Source organism: Berghia stephanieae, chromosome 2 (assembly GCF_034508935.2).
Source record: "Berghia stephanieae isolate SIO BIC M18660-M18661 chromosome 2, UCSD_Bste_1.3, whole genome shotgun sequence".
Classification (NCBI taxonomy): Eukaryota; Metazoa; Mollusca; class Gastropoda; order Nudibranchia; family Aeolidiidae; genus Berghia; species Berghia stephanieae.
In genome coordinates this window covers 23,810,344-23,827,843 of record NC_088361.1, presented here as the reverse complement: position 1 = coordinate 23,827,843, position 17,500 = coordinate 23,810,344, and the positions used below count along the sequence as shown (strand labels likewise).

General features: G+C 35.0%; 1 protein-coding gene across 1 annotated transcript; it reads right to left on the bottom strand.

Moving 5' to 3' along the window:
- Positions 1-489: 489 nt before the first annotated feature.
- On the bottom strand, positions 490-5,860 carry LOC144964535 (large ribosomal subunit protein eL36-like). Its single transcript, XM_078898954.1, has 4 exons — positions 5,771-5,860; positions 4,645-4,743; positions 2,881-3,015; positions 490-675 (listed from the first exon to the last, which is right to left on the bottom strand). Exons 2-4 carry the CDS (start codon positions 4,741-4,743, stop codon positions 508-510), a joined length of 402 nt encoding a protein of 133 aa, XP_078755080.1. The 5' UTR covers positions 5,771-5,860; the 3' UTR covers positions 490-507.
- Positions 5,861-17,500: the final 11,640 nt, after the last annotated feature.

Genomic DNA, 17,500 nt, shown 5'->3' with positions numbered 1-17,500 from the left:
TGGTTACCTAAAATTCTCGATCAGAGACAGGCCCAAGATCCAACTAAAAGGAATACACTCAAAATGTTTACAAAATATGTTCAAAACAAGAACTATACCAGTACACAACAGAGATAAGTTAAAAATTTATCATCTCTCTAAATAACACTGTTTCCTTCTCAGCCAAGGACTCCACCCATGGCCAGGACAAATCCAAGAACTTTCATTCCAAGACAAAGACAGAAAGCAACCTCGAAAAGGAAAACAGATACAGGTGGGATAGAAGACACAGCTATAATATAGTGACCTTTCCACCTACCATGGGAGGTCAAAAGACCCCAACCCAGACAGCCACATGCAAACAAAATCCTGGATAAGCATTCTCAAAATTTAATTCGATATTGCTGAACCATTTATTTATGCCTTAAAGATACACGAATCCTCTTCCAGTATTTTGCTGCTGTGTTCTTAGTCACTGAACAATATGTAATAAAAAAGAAACCAATCAAGTAATATTCATACATAATTTTATTTCTTCTTGGGAGGTTCACCACTTTCAGCAGCAGCAGCAGCGGCGGCGGCAGCAGCTGCAGCAGCAGCAGCAGCTTGGGCAGCTTGTTGTTGAGCTCTCCTCATTCTCTGTAACAATACTTGCATTTCTTCTCTCTTCCTCTTGGCTCTGATGTGGCTGCCCAACTTTACAAAAGAAAAAGAATAAATAAAAGGTTCATTAAATTCAATGAAAAGTTTACCTTAAATTCAAATAATATGTATTAAATGATTTAACAGGCATCTTGTATCTTAATCTTTTAGATAATATTTCTAACCACAATCTCAGAAAATTGATCTTCCTGTCTGGCAGACGCACTACCATCACAAAATACAAACCAGATTACCATTGATACATTTATAAAAAGAATGAGAAGAGAAATAAATGAGAGGGACATTAAAGTATATCTAGGGGGCATGAGATTGTTGTTTTAAGGGGAAGGGAGGCAGTGACACCTAGGGGATAAGAGATTGTTGTTTTAAGGGGAAGGGAGGCAGTGACACCTAGGTGATAAGAGATAAGGGAGGCAGTGAAACCAAAATCTCTAATTGAGACTGGAAGAATCTGTAGCAATATTGTTAAAAATAACTAGACAAAAGAGTTCCAATTAACAAATCAACAGTTTTTTTTTAACTGGGTGGTGCCATGGAAACCCATTAAACTCATTTAAACATCTTGAATTTTTTGCCTATTCCCAAAACGACATTTCTGATAAGTTATGCCTGCAGTCACACCAGTTTGTAGAACATTTCACAAAATACATCCTTTGCCACAGTTTTATAATGACATGCTTAAGAAAGTGTTTATAAAAATATTTTTTTTGAAATTATATGTTAAAAATGTCAGAGAGAGAAAAGTAAATCACACACAAAATTTCACTTGAATATTTTTTAAAACATAAAGATGATGTTTGGTGTAAATTTCAAACATTTCCAAACCTTAGTTTTTTGAAGATGGAATTTTCAATGGAGTAAATAAATGTAAGTTTGCGGAAATCCCATTTAAAATAAAATCTAAAAACAAAAACAAACAAATTTAAAAAATAAAAAAGTGACTAAGTGAATCATCCAAGATCTCCCATAACAATGATTGTTGGATTCAAAAGGTACCCGCAGTTTAGCTGGGCCCTCCATCAAGGATATTCAAATTTTAACGAACAAAATCGCTGGTGTGAAGCAATGAATTACAATGAAAAAGAAACCAAAAGACAATGAAAATGGGATGGGTTGTTTACACCTGGTTATAGCATTTAACCTTGGTTACCGCATCAGCCACTAACACAGCTAGTAACTGATTTGCGACCCCTTTGCACAGGTCACTCAAGATGAGCAAAGCTGCAAACGCCAACTAAAGAAAAGTTGTAATTTTGACTTGAAAAAGATGTAAATTTGAAGGAAAAGGTGTAATTGTGCAAAACAAAGGCAGTATTCATAAACATTTATCACCACAAGTATCTGCAATCTACTACAGTAAATTTGGTAAAGGCTACTTCTGCCTAAATAACACTTCTGGGTAAGACTTCAGAAAACAAGATAAGCTAGAAGTGGATGATGAAATTTTTATTGAACATGCAGCTTTCTTCCGCTTTCAGTGAGACAAGATTCAGAACTTACATAATTTTAGTGTAACTGGTTTTTACTATCTGACCCAATTAAACAACAAGAGAGAGAACACAATCTGATGAGGGATATCAAAGCACGAGCTTTCCCTCTTATAGCTTGTTACAGGAGATGAGGATGGTGATGGTGTTATAGGGGAATGGTGAAAGAGAAGAATGGTAACTAACAGAAATATTATTAGAAAGGTTGTTGTCATGATGATGACAACGATGTTACTTGTATACATATGCGCAAGTGTGTATATATGTCAATATATAGGTATGTTCTCTATAATATTGTATTGTTACAAATGTGTAACCAAATGACAAATTGCCACTATTTTGAGGACAATATAGATATAATATTACTATTCTTTGGAGGAGACGATCTCACATTGTATGGCCTATCATGAACACTCTAACTCTAATTGGTTGAAAAGCAAGCTTTCTCATTGGCTACACATGCCGTGTGAGTATATCATAGGTCAAAGAGAAGATGTTTTCAATGGCTACATGTATATCATTGGCAGAAAATCAATTTTTTTCATTCATGGTAGATCATCTAGCAGTTTCATCGGACCAGAAATTTCAATGTCGCTATCAGGGTTTTTGCGAAAAAGTATGTTAATATTAGAGTTTTTTATTACTAACAATATATAGGGAAAGAATCAGGACCTGACCACCATGTTGCCATTGAGGGAATTGTCGTAATAGAGAGGTTGCACTGCATAAAATAATAAAAACAAAAACTTACTCTCTTTTTGCAGAACTTAAGGGCACGTTTGTCTTTTTGAATCCTCAACAATTCCTGAACTCTTTTCTCATATGGGGAGAATCCAACAATTTCTCTGACCAAGTCTCTGACAAATTTTGAGTGTTTTGTGAGAGTCTGAAAGTTTAAAATAGAATCTGTAATTTAACAAAATCAATCAGAAGAAAAAGGGAGAACTCACAGTAATATGGTTTTTAATTTTCTCTTTTTGAAACACTAATAGAAGACCAAATTAGCTAATTAATTTTAATTTGATCTCTAATATACAATTTGTTTAACTTTATCTTCAATTTCAAATTTCAGGGACATTTTACGGATAAAACCTCAATTTTCTGGAACTTTGTTTTGTTTTTTTTGCTTTAGGTCTCTTCCAACACAATTGAGGCTATATGAGAGACCGCTGAAACAAAAAAAACAAGCAATCTAACAAAAATAGTACAAATGTAAATCAAAATCATAACCTAAAGATATCATAAGCTAAGTTATAAATAACCAAGAACAAACAGGCAGAAGATTTACAGAAAAAAAAATATCCCCTGTCAAAAATACAATCACAAACCAAAGAAGCAGGATAGACTAGTAAAGAGAAGAAGAAACGACATCACTATCGGATCGTACACCCATGCGAACATCATAGGTATATGATTCAAGGGTGATGCTCCCATCCAACCACCCGCATTTTAATACACTAAACAACAGTAATGTCATAAAAGACAGTCAAACATCTAATTTCAAGAGCATAATCTGTTCACAGTGCAACACGCATTCGACGAACAGCACGGGACGGCCGAAAAAATTTGTCGAATCCTTGAAGACAGCTTTAAGACAAGAGATACAAACTGTGATGTACACGTATTGATGTTATGCGATTAATTAAATACTCATAACATCTACACACAAACCTACGTGTAACCTTAAATGGTTATAGTCTGATACAATTTAGTGAGAACAAGTCATAAAAATGGCTGGCTAAAAACAAAAACAAAGAGGTGAGTGACGTCAATTTCATTCCTTCTATATATCTCAATGTTTGCGCATCCAGGTCTCATAAATTCATGCCTTTTGAATAAATCTTTTTTCATTATTATTTTTATTTGGCATTACTTTTCTTATTTGTTCATTTGATTCTTGTTTTAATGACTTCTACACATGAGGCCATGTGATTGGCTATTTTCTACAGCATTGGATCTAATTTCCAAAGAGAGATCCAAATTATCAACAGATATCACTGACAAGATATTAAAAGTCTAGCAAAGAATTCCAAGTGCTGATACTACTTTTTCTTTTCATAAAAAACTTTTTTTAAAATCTAATTATTTGATGCTGGTGGACATTTATTCTATTTTTATGGAATTCGTCCTTTAAGTCAGCCATGGAGGGGATTTGACTGCACTTTATGGAGAAGGAGCGTGTATAACAAGGGAGGTAATCGGGTTATTATATCAAGTGCATTTAAGATTGCGTGGTTTTCATTGATTGTGCTTAATAAGTACTCAGTACTTATTGATACTGGTTCCTGTTAGTTGATACAGTAATCGATACTGGCCCCTATCACTAGCGCTCATCCTTAATTGGGGGTGACGGACATTTATTCTATTTCTATGGAATTCGCCCTTTAGGTCTGCCATGGGGGGGGGGGGGGGGGGGGGAATTTGACCGCTGTACGGAAGAAGAAGGGGGGGGGGGGGGGTTTGGAGTTTGAACAGATTCAGCACTTCAAGTAGGGTTAATATCTAAATTACTCACTCCCTTCCTTCTGCTTGGCCTTGTTTTACGTCCAGCCTCAAGCTTTGTCACTTTATGACCCTTTTCGCGGCCAATAGCAAGTTGGTATCGGATACCCATCTGAAATTGAATACAAATAAATATGAAAAAAAAAACCCACCAGAATTTTGTGTCAGAGAGAGTGTAGTGTAAACATTTTTGAATGATGCACCCAAACAATATAATGAAATTGAGATAAGATCCTATTTCCAGTCAGTCATTAGCCATTAGCATCTGTTAGAATTTGCATAGAAATAGAAGGTTAAAGTTAAAGCATGGAATTTGAAAAAACTACATTATATTTTTTAATATCATTGCATATAATTATGATACAAGCAAATTGGGAGGCCTTCCGAAAGCTCCTCATGCTAGCATTTCTTTCGATTTGTATTTTCACCATGGTTCTTGTTATGCTACCAAAAAAAAAAAAAAATCGGGAGGCCTTCCGAAAGCTCCTACATCCCCAATATTCTGTCTTTTAATATAATGAGTTCTGGTAGGTACGGGTTTTGGGAGGGGGGGGGGGGGGGCTTTTTTTTATAATGTTCTAGTACTAGTATGGGGTTTGAGAGGGGGGAGACTTTTTTTTTTTTAAGTTTCCCTCCTCCCCTCTACTACAAGAACATTATACTGGGGGATGTAGGAGCTTTCGGAAGGCCTCCCAAAAAATGCAATGTGGCAACCTGAAAGTACCAGGCCAGCAGAGTAAAGTAAAGAAAGTGAAGACTGAAGTCTGAAGAGCCAAAGAGGCCAAAGTCAAAGGTTAAAAGTTAGGTTTATGTCAGCATAATCTTTACACCGTTGCTGACAGGCAATATGAAAATATATAACTAGAAACCTGAGGGTTTTTAACGGCTGTGGCAAATGTGTTTTAGAAAAGAAAAATGCTTTTCTGACACTGGGGAATGAAAATATAGGGTTGTTCGTTACGGTACAAAAATGTAAACAATTTGAATGCGACAAATTGTCTCTTAGACAGTAAAGCCAAGTCAAAAACTATATAGGAAAATGGGATTAAATGTTCAATTTCTTTCTGGACAATCTTAATGTCGATCAAGGCATAATTTTCAGAGATGTTCATGGATAACAAAAATATTTGTCATAGTACCTTCACTTCGTTTCAGGATTTTATAGAAAAGGGAGATAATTGTTTGTTTCTCTTTCTACTTTCGGAATTGATACTTTTCCTCTTCCGCTTCGAAATGATTAAGTATACAACTTTGAGCTATTAATCTCTCTCTCTCTCTCTCTCTCTCTCTCTCTCTCTCTCTCTCTCTCTCTCTCTCTCTCTCTCTCTCTCTCTCTCTCTCTCTCTCTCTCTCTCTCTTGGGGGTTCGATATCTCAGTTGGTAGAGCACTCGCTTCACACACAAAGGGACCACGATCGATCGATCCTCCTCCTCCTCCTCATCATCATCATCATCATCATGATGAATGAACAAATGAATGAATGAATGAATATGGCTACGCTTTCTATGGACGCTTGCTATATACTCGTTTGTGATATTTAGTGTGTTTTCAGTCTGTTTCTAATATATGGTTCTGAAGGACTACTCTCTCTCTCTCTCTCTCTCTCTCTCTCTATATATATATATATATATATATATATATATATATATATATATATATATATATATATATATATGTATTAATACCGGATAGGGAGACTTTTGGTACCCCTATTAGTTCATTTTACAGTACTTTACCAATAGGGAGACCAAAATCCGGTCCCCCTATTGATTTGACCTCTAGCACATTCACTTTTCTGATTTTAGTTTAAGGTTGTCAACCCAACCGTCAAGGATATATAATTGTAAATCATAGTATTGAAGTTATTTGTTAAACACCACAGTAAGAAGAGTTATGCCTAAATTTTCACGTTGGTCAATAGAGCAGTAAAGTTAGGTGCATCAAACGTAAACAATAACAAGTTGCTAGTGATTTCCGTTAGGGACCGGAATAATTTACGCACAATATAGGTCTCCCAGTTTTGTAGTTTGAGTTGTAGGCAATACACTTTCAGTATTGAAAATATGTTTACATAAAATCTAACAGTTGCAGAAATAATAATATAAGGCTAAATTATTATGAAAATCAGGCTCCGAATAATTCTCGTTTTGTTCACACCAGCGCAATAATTTGCTCTGGTCTAAAAATAGATAGACTGAAACTTTTGATAAATTTTAGAAAATTTTACCTTTTGTTCCATAAAATATCCATATCTAGACATTATTTGATGCATGATCGAGTATTTATGAATATGTGTTTCTTTTGCCACCTAACAGCCAAATTTTAAAGGTTATTTTTTTCTATAATTTACATTGGAACTTGAGCTGTCAAGACAGGAACATGTGGTTTGCCACGTGCTTCTCGACCTTTGTTTATTTGGGGCACCTAACTTTACTGCTCTATAAGGTGACCGCCTGAAAAAAGTACAATAGGGGTACCAGTGTTTTCATCGATATATTTCAATAGGGAGGCACTATATCTTTCCGAAATTTTCTCTAAAATTCTAGAGCATTATATGGATTTTTATAGTAATGAAAACCTAATATAACATTGTGTGAAAGTTGATGAACTGAGGAATGAACAAGATATACGAATTATAATCTATTTTTAGAAACAGATTTATCGAATCTTGGTCCGGATTCTTATCTTGGTGACAAGAGACAAGCAAACATAGTAACTCTTTTTTTCGTGAAACGTATGTTTAGTCAATTTCGCGCATAAAGAGGCACTCGGCACTCACTTACTCACTCCGCAAGTCAGTAGTAGGTGGTTATCAGTTATCAGCTAGGCCTTTAGTTCTTAGTCAAACGCTTCATCAAACCCATTATTGAGTAGCATGTTGATGCCTGATGCCAGTTGAAGCCATCTCGACGTCGTGAAATGGAGCATCTTCTGTCATAGCAGTAGAATCGTCAGATGCCGCATTTAAATCCTCCATTCCAGGCGTTGCTGTTGCCAAATCGATCTTCGAAATGATTTAGTCTAGACGTCAAGTTGACCCGTTCTATGTCTGAAGAGATTTTAAAGTGCAATACCTAACATTATATCTTGATCTACAAAAGAGTCTTTTTAAATGAACCGCTGTGTTTCTATATTTTTCAAGAACCAAGGATTATCTGATAACCACTGACTACTGACTTGCGAAGAGAGTGGCCGACGGACGTCCTCTCTATAGCCGCAAGTATTTTTTCGTCACTTGCTGAGTTCCAAACTAGACGTCTATGGCATCGTGGGGTAAATTGATGCTGGAGGCATCATTGAAGAGATACCGAGATAATTTAAATGGTAAGTTATTGGCCATTCTTATTACATCACTGTTGATTTAAGATTTTCAATAGGGTAGACATCACACTAGGTACTTTGGTAAAAAATTCAAATTGGATTGAGCTCAATGAAACCTATATCATTTTAAAGTGCTTTTCAACACGATTCTAATGATACCAAAATTGTGAAAATCAGATAAGCAGAAAAAAAGTTGTGTTAGTTTAAAGGCTGACAAATGGTCTTCTATTTGCCTTTGTTATTTACTGACGGACTTTGTGACCTGAAAATTGTTGCATTTCCGGTAGTAACCGCCATTTGGATTTCAAAACTGGTCTAAAATGACCGCTAAGATTTGAGTAAGGATTTTACTGGAACGAATTTCATGGATGCGGTATACAACTTTGCCCTGAATTTAATTTTATAAAAAAGTTAAGGTGTTAAATAAACGTGCCAGCATGAAATTTTGATTTACCAAGTTCTAATCTTTTAATTATCCAAAGCTAAATTATACCCTATTTTATCCATAATCAAAAGTTATACTAAATTGTCATTGATTTTAAAATAAACTACACCAAACGATAGAGTAATTTCTCCTGAAGAAAATAAGACATAAATCATTCAAATCCATCCATAAACAAAAAATCTATGGAACTTTTTCTGAGACCCATCACTCAAAAGTCCAAAAAATCGGGTCACAGCCACTAGGCCATTTATCGGCTCCCTGCTGGAGGGCCAAATGGACGTTTACCAAAGTACCTAATCACACACACACCGATTGATGATTGTCACTTGTCAGTCAGTCATTTGGAAGTGGAGTCAGATAATTCGGGAACTTCTGTAGACTGTAGATTCACTAGTGAGTAAGATCTGTCGTTTACTACTACTACTACTACTACCACTACTACTTTTAGTTTTAGCGCTATCCAACTCAACACTTCTCGTGTTTATTTTATTTTGGCAAAACTAGAATGGATTTTTGAAAAGAGTATAAAATAATTTAAACTTAAACCTGTCTTTGCATCTTGCTTTATGCATACAGTATGCCATATCACAGCCATCACAAAATCATAGTTTAATGTTGAGAATATGCTATTTCTTTTGTAACTTCAGATCAGAGAGATTTGAGCTTTAAAAATCCTGAAAAATGTCTTGCTGTCAATCCAGACAACCCTTTTGATGTGATCTATGATGTTAATGGTAAGAATGTAATTTGATGAGGAAATGAATAACATTTAGGTACACATAGTTTGCTTTTTTTTTTTTTTTTTTTGAGTCATGATGTGTAATACTATTACAGTCCACTCCGGATAATTGCAACTCGTTTAATCGCAACTTTCGGTTAATCACAATATTTCCTAAGCAATGGAAATAATTCTATATAAAAGTCACTGGTTAATTGCAACAAACTTCGGTTTTTTAAAAAGTGGTAAATTCAAGAAATCAAACAGTATATCATGATTAAATTTCATCATGGATGAAATCGTGACAGGTTGAAGAATCGAGAGTGAGCAGGATTTAATGCTACAGTAGTGTGTCACCACTCTGTTAGAGTCGAAAGAGGGCGGGGCTCTGCAGTATGGGTTTGTGACGTCATCGGTGGCCATTAAATAGAAGAGGGGTGGGGCTGGTCATAATCTTGACAACAGGTTATAAATGACAGTTATAAAGAGAGACTGAGCGATATCCTTTGTTTTAGGATTAACAACTGTGCATTGTGACCAACGAGTTTGGTGAGAGCTTATTGTCTCTCATTAAGGCTAATCTCTTTAACTCTGACAAATGTTGAATTGTTGAGAAAAAAGATTGAAACTTCTTCCAATCTGAATAAGATATCGGCTTGCTTCATAGCTGCTTTTGGTTGACAAATCTACACGGGGCTGCCATATGGTTTTTGTTTCAATCAAATTGCTCTGTATGTGGTGGACTAAGAATATTATTTACTGGTTTGAGTTGACAATAAATGTGTAAAATGTTGAAATAGTGGACAGGAAACTGAATTTCGGTTAATCCCAACATTTTCGATGATCCCAAGGTATTGCGATTATCCTAAGCGGACTGTACCTGAATCTTGAACGAAAAACTATCATATGGATATGATTATAGACAGATTGGTTTCTGGAATTATATTTCCGTCCTCCCTTGCCAACTCTGACGTTCTTGAAATTTAAAAGAAAATAGCCAGAAGGTTTCGGACTTAATTTTCTTTTTTTTCCAAAGGACAATAGTCATAAGGTAATTAATTTTTTAAAAAATCCTTTTACAGCACAAGATGGCATGATTTTTTGTTTAAGAGTTTAGAGAAAAACTTGCACATGATAGTCTTCAGCTTTTTTTTTTTTGTTGTTTTTATTTTCTATATAGACTCCAACTCAGAGCCTGAAAGTTATGCAGAACAAAGTTCCATATCACATGATTCATTTGTGGTAAGTATGTACATTAAAATAAAATCATAACATTTGTATAGCGTTTATCCACAGTTGGCACCATGCTCAAAATGCTTCACATCACCATATTTTGTGGTGGACAAAACACATTTGCCACAAAAGATGAGACCTGCAGTCTGTTAGGCGCAATACAATATTTCAGGACAAGGACAACACTGTTTTACACCAGTGAGATCTCCTAGTTTTTTGTTGTTAAAAATTTTTCTTTGCAGTGGACTTCGCCAACAATAACACTATTTTAAACCTTCCTCGTTATATTTTGAAGTGATATTCATTGATGAGCCATTCACATTTGAAGTCGTTTGTTTTTTATTTGACAAAATGTGAAAATGATGCGTTTCCAGGAAAAATTAAAATAGCTTCTGTTGGGATTATACTTTTGATCTCGCATTTTGTCCAAATTCTCTTGCATCGTAATGTTTATCAACTTTTTTTGTTAACTATATTGCAGTTGCAAGGTTAGGAAGTTCATATTGTTGCAATGACAACCGTTTATATGTCCAGAATCGTAGTGATATAAAAAATTGTTTTGTAGTTGTTGGTCCTGGTGTAGGATTTAAAGAGTTGGTTAAAAACGGTTTACTGAAACCCTGGTTGGTGTATCTATATTTATCCAAGCACAGTTGAACATATTAAATACTTAGACAATATGTTTGCCTTTCTCAACTCTTTTTTATTATACTTGCATTATTAACCAGCTAATTGTTTAGTTGGATTATTAAACAATGGCTCTTCATGTTTATTGTCAACATGAATAAATTGATTGATCTGTCATCTTTTCCACAAAATATACAGGGTCCCGATTTTGTTGCTGACTCCGAGTCTGATTCCTCTACGTACTCTGTGAGGTACCCAATGCTGAGTACATCATTGTCTTTGGAACCTAGTGCTCATTCCCCAACTCAGTCAGAGCCTCATCCACAACTATCACAGACTGAACCTCGTTGCCAGTCTGGGACCCAGGTTCAACCCGAATGCTATACACTTGCAAACCAACGTGTTACGTGCAATGGTGAGTCATTTTTTTGTCATTCTTCTCCTTTGATATTTGTGGGATCAATTTTAATTTACCCATTCCTTTTAAAAGAAAACTTCCACCCCTCCATGGTGCTGCATTTGTGTTATTGCATTTTTTTCTGTTTTGGCAGTGCTGCGTCGCAAAATACGCTACCATTTACATAACAAGCACAAATCCAAATTTGATAGGGTGGACATCTTAGAATCTGAAACCCCAATGTGTGAGTGATATCAGTGAAACCAGCCATAAAAATGTTCATGTTTATTTTATTGGGGTTTTTTTTTGTCTGTAATAGACTTAAATTGCTTGTATTGTAAGTGTTAAAATGGTTTTTTTGTTACAACCCATCTATATATTAAAACTGTTTCTTTGTATTTCTATGATGCTTAAGGCTTTTTTTCACAGACCAGCTGGAAACTTAACGAGAATCAGAGTAGATAACATTTTTATTAATCTTGCAACCTAAACAGTATATGATGATTGGGAGCATTTAAAGAAAAGCACATTTTCTTTTTAATTTGTCGGTACTAAAATTATACTTTGATAATGTCTGCTGTGCTACAAACCCTTTTGACTTCCAGGTTCAATATTTTTCTTTATTCTAAAATTCTTGGGTTTCCTTTCAATGACAACTGAGATCATTAAAATTCAGCTCACAACATGATGTGTGTAGATTTGATGAAAACATATGTTCGAGTTGAGAAGCAGTGTTCACGAACTTGCTGATCGTTTTTACTAGCATTTATTTTCCTAACTTACCTGTGTCAATTAACAAAGGCAAGACTCAAATATTTTCTATCTGAACAGTGTGTTTGTTATTGAAATATTTCCGGCATATACATGTCATATTTCATTCCCACAAAATATAAATCAGGATTAAGTTGTCTGGGCATCAGCATCGTTCAGGCAGTTGGGGGGAAGTCTTTCAGGAATTAATGAAGCCGATGCTCAACCGGTCTGGAGGACGTTTGATTGATGTCGGCTGTTTGTTCTGCCAGCCGGTGATGTTTTCTCACTCCCTCAATGACAAAGAAAGTCATTGTTATGACTATGAACTATAGTCTATTATTACTTTTGTTACTATATTAATTGTTACTTATTGCCGCTACTGTTATTATTATTATTATTGTTATTATTATTATTATTATTATTATTATTATTATTATTATTATTATTATGATATTGCCTTCATTGCATTCTATTACTATTATTGATATAATTAATTTCTGATTGTTGTAAATAATTTATGTGAATTGAATTTTGTCGATTGGCCAAGGGCCTACAATAAACTTAAATGAAATGTTAGTCTTTGGATAGGACTTGGGTCTATTCTTGATTGCTTTTCCGCCTGGGTCGAGTGAAGCATTTGGAGTAAATTTTGTTGCTCAACGTAAAAAACATGACGCTTACTATTCCGCTGATACTGATACCTCCAAGGGGTGGTTGGGGAAAAACCTAAAATTCTTTTGACATTCTGTCTGATTATTCGCTGAAACAACAAAGGACAATCTATGTATTCAGATGAGACTTCAATGTGTTACTATTCCGATTTATGTTCATATTTTGATTATAATGAAGAGGGAACCCTGAACCCAGTGAAGTGGGTGGATTGATCTATTTATTTCTATTTCAAAACAAAAATATGGCGTCTTTTCACTGGATTTGTTATGTGGCAGAGGTCTCCACAAATCTAACATACCTCTTCCAAAGGAATAGATGGTAGAAAAGTATATAACAAGAAGGAATTATGACAGTTACTTGTCCAGGCCTTAAATATTTGGAATGCTATTCCTCTCTATCGTTGTCATGTAGCTGATGTGCATACGATCTGTCTATTGATTTATTTTCATAGTTCATAGCATGATGTGCTTTATTTTCTTCTTTTTTTTCCAGAGAAATACAAAAAGCCAAGGAGACCCTGTCCATACTGTGGACAGTTGCAAACAAAACTCTAAAGGCATTTGATGAGGAAACACAAAGATGAGACAGAAGTTACAGAGGCCATGAAACAGCCTGTAAAGGAAAGGGATAGAACAATGGAGTATCTCAAGAAAAAGGGCATTTTTTATTCAAACACTAGAAACAATTCAATAGTTATGCGTGAGAGAGCACAAGGGTCACATGAAGTTGTTATGCGTGCTGGCTGTAAGGGGTTTTACTCTGGACGAAGGGTTTATGAACACAAAAAGAAATGTAGTACTGAGCTAGCTCTGTGTACTGGGGTTGTAAAATTTTATCCCGTGGCTCCCAATGCAAGTAAAGAAATAAAGGAGAATATTCTTGACAAATTTCGGAATGATGAAGTGGGAAATTTGTGTCGATCAGACAAAGCTATAGTATTGTTAGGAACAAAATTGTGGAGTAAAAGTTCAAAGAAGGAGAGAAAAGTTATAATGAGTGATTTACGCATCTTAGGAAATTTGATTTTAAAAACTAGGAAGAGAACAAATCAACCTTCTTTCTCTGGAGAGGACGTGGTGAAGCGTTGTAACTTTAATGAAATATCGCAAACCATTTCTGAAATGACTTTGAAAGAGGATGGGACATTGAAAGCAGGCTTGAAGCTTTCAATTGGATTTATATTGAAAAAGTTAATTAATTTCTTAAAAGGGGAATATATAATGCAAAACAAAATGGAAGAATCCGCAGAGATAGATTTGTTCAAAGCTGTCCTGGATTATAATTGGGATAGTATTTTTTTTACAGCCAGAGTTCAATGTGAAGCAAAGAGAACAAATTTGAGAAAACCAAAGAGATGCCATTAGAGAATGATATAAAGAAGCTACGGCAATTTATTACTGAAGAGATGGTCCGTATTTGTGAGGATGATTATCAATTATTTGATTCACATATGTTTGTTAGGCTTCGCAATGTCATCGTAGCTAGGCTTACAATGTTTAATGCGAGGAGAGGCGGAGAACCCGCAAGGATGTTGTTAAAAGACTGGAATGATGCAGATTCAGGTGTATGGGTTGATCCCCAGCTTGTACAACATGTCACTGATCCTCTGGAAAAAGCGTTACTTGAGAAGTATAAGCTGGCCTATCAGTCTGGAAAGGGAAGCAAGATGTTGGTCCCTGTGTTGATACCCAATGACACAATTCAGCCTTTAAGGAAACTTGCACAGGAGCGTAAAGCTGTTGATATTTCAGACAACCCATTTCTTTTTCCAAATACAGGAATATCCAAAGATCATGTAAGTGGTTACATTGCCATCAAATATGTCACTTCCTTAGTAAAGGATTTAGAGAAACCCCAGTTGTTAATAGCTGATAAATTCAGGCACCGAGCTTCGACATTATTTGCCTTACTTGATGTCCCACAACACGAGAGAGATGTCTTCTATCGACATATGGGACACAGTGAATCAATCAATCAAAACATTTATCAGTGTCCACTTGCAATACGAGAAATAACAGAAGTTGGTCCATTTTTTGGGTCAAATTGATAACTCAGCATCGGTCACTGGGGAAGGAAATTGTAACATTGAAACAAATGACTCTGTAGTGAATAGAGACTCAAATGCAAATTTTGGAACATCCATAGTAACAGCTGCAAATCAAGAAGAAATATTTGATGGTGAAGCAGGAGTGCCAAATCAGCTTACGTGTTCTTCAAAACAAACTGAACCCAAGAGGAATTCAAGCAAAAATCGGAGATACATGTCATGGTCAGATGAGGATACAGATAGAGTCAAGTCATATTTTAAAAACTTTGTCGAAGATGTTTCAGCACATGGTTCAAGGGGATCATTACCTAGAAAGTCTGAAATTATTCTGTTCTTAAAACACCACAGGGTATTTTCACAAAAAGGAATCCCTGAAGGTACACTAATTAGTTTGGTGAAGACAAAGATTTTTAATGAAAGAAATAAATATAGAAGGGAAAGAGCGTTTCAATCGGTGTAATGACAATCATGAATTTGATTTGTATTACATTCATTGTATTGTATAGTGTTATTGACATATTTTGGGGGTTTACAAAAACGTTTTATCTTTATATAGTACAATCTGTTCATCATTGCAATATCCTTTTTTATATTATATGAACATTCATTTGCTCAGCTTGAGAGACAAATGCTTTGTAGAACCATAGCTGCCAACCGTTCTGTTAAAAACGGATTTGTTCCGTATTTGACTTCCTGAGTCCGTAAGTGCTTATTTTTAGTTCAAAATCCGTATTTTGTAATTTTTGACTAATTTGTGGTAAAAAAGCCATGTGAGCCTAATGAATTATTATTATTGATCCATTATTATTACTATTACTACTACTACTATTGTTGTTATTATTATTATCATTATTATTGGTGTCCAGTGAGAGCATAATCTCCATTTGTGTAGCTCTTTAATTTGAATTATGCCTCTATCATAAATGATTTTCAACAATTAAAAAAGTTCCATTCGTTTATATGACGCCTGTATTTTACTCAAACCTTTCATAATGTATTGGAGATTTGCATAGGATATGGATGTTAGCCTCGATATACTTTGAATATTCTAAGACAGTATTGATACTTTCACTATTTGTTACAAATATTATTTTAATTAAGAATAAAATTAAATCCACCTTTTTGATTGGAAGGTATTCAATAAGAAAATCAATTGCTTATATTGATTAAAGATGACAATGATTATTTCCCTTTATTAATTTATGAAATATATAAATTTAATCCCTTTAAAAACATCTTCATCTGATTTTAATTTTTTTTTTTTTCAAGCAAGCTTTTGTAACGGTTTAGGTTCAAGAAAAATAAGTATACTCCATTTTTAGGTGTGTTTATCTTGTCAAAGTAAAGAAGTAGGAATTCTCTAATATTTAGAGGTGCATTTTACTATAACTACTATTATAGTATACTACTTAAAGACCATTATGTTGCATGAAAGAAAACATATATGCAATCGTCTACTTTTTATCTGAACTCACCTAATTTTTACCCCAAAACACCCTCTCAAGTGATGTACCAGGTTGGTAGTTATGCATTTCTAACCATCTTAAGTTATTTCATTTATTTTACAATTGTGCTTCTTGTGTATTGGTCCTTATCAAAGTTGAGGCAGTTGAATTCTTTCTTTATATTGTCCGTTCTGAATTTTGATCTCATTGTGGAAAGCTCCCATAGCGGGCAGGGAGGTACACACTGTGTCTTCTATCCCCTTATATCTGTTTTCCAACATGCTTTCAGTCTTTGTCTTGGAATGAGATTACTTGTTTTTTTCCTGGCCCTCGCCGGAGTCCTAGCTGGGAGGGAAGCAGTCAAATGCATATTTATTGTTTTGGGAGATGATATTTTTTTCCTTGTAAATCATCTCTCTGTTATGTATTATTACTATATTTGTTATTTTTTAATGTATAATGTAAGCATTTGAGTGTGTTCCTCTTTGTTGGATTTTGTTCTTGTGTCCGGATAAGACTTATAGGTGATCTCAAACTAAGTACATTGGTGATACGCTCTTGGAATCTACATCTGATCCCTATTTGTTCCCAGTTCCCGTATGTCTTACTTTCTCTTGGATGCTTCAACTGTAATTCTAGAACTTTTTACTATCCAATTTTCTTCCTTTTTACTGGCGCTGATATAACCTAAATGTGTTGCAAGCGCCGTAAAACCCTTAAAAACAAAACAACAATCATTGTGGAAAGTGTCATTTTAACGATTCAAATGTGCTGGTACTAAACCCGATAATTGAGCAACATTTGGACTAGCCTCTGTCATCTCAAACTTGTTAGTGTTAGTAATAGTAATTAAAAAGGCTGACTTTTATATGTTGCGATTCGATGAAGGGGGGGGGGGGGGGGGGCGGGGCGGGGCTTCGGCACACATCGCCCCTCATCCCGGGCCAAATGAGCGTTCCTTATTTTATTTTTGAAAAGTTGGCAGCTATGTAGAACTATCTGAAAGAATCAGATATGGCAGAATAAAAAGTCTTTCTACTAACCCTAACTTAATTGGCCAATGTAGCTTTATGTTCAGCATTTTCTAGATACCTAATGTAAAATTTCACTATTCTTTTTATGATAATTTTAAGAGTTGCAATCTTTAGAGGTGACTGTCAAGAAATGACACCTCTGTACATTTAATTTCATTCTTTCTTTATCCCCTCAT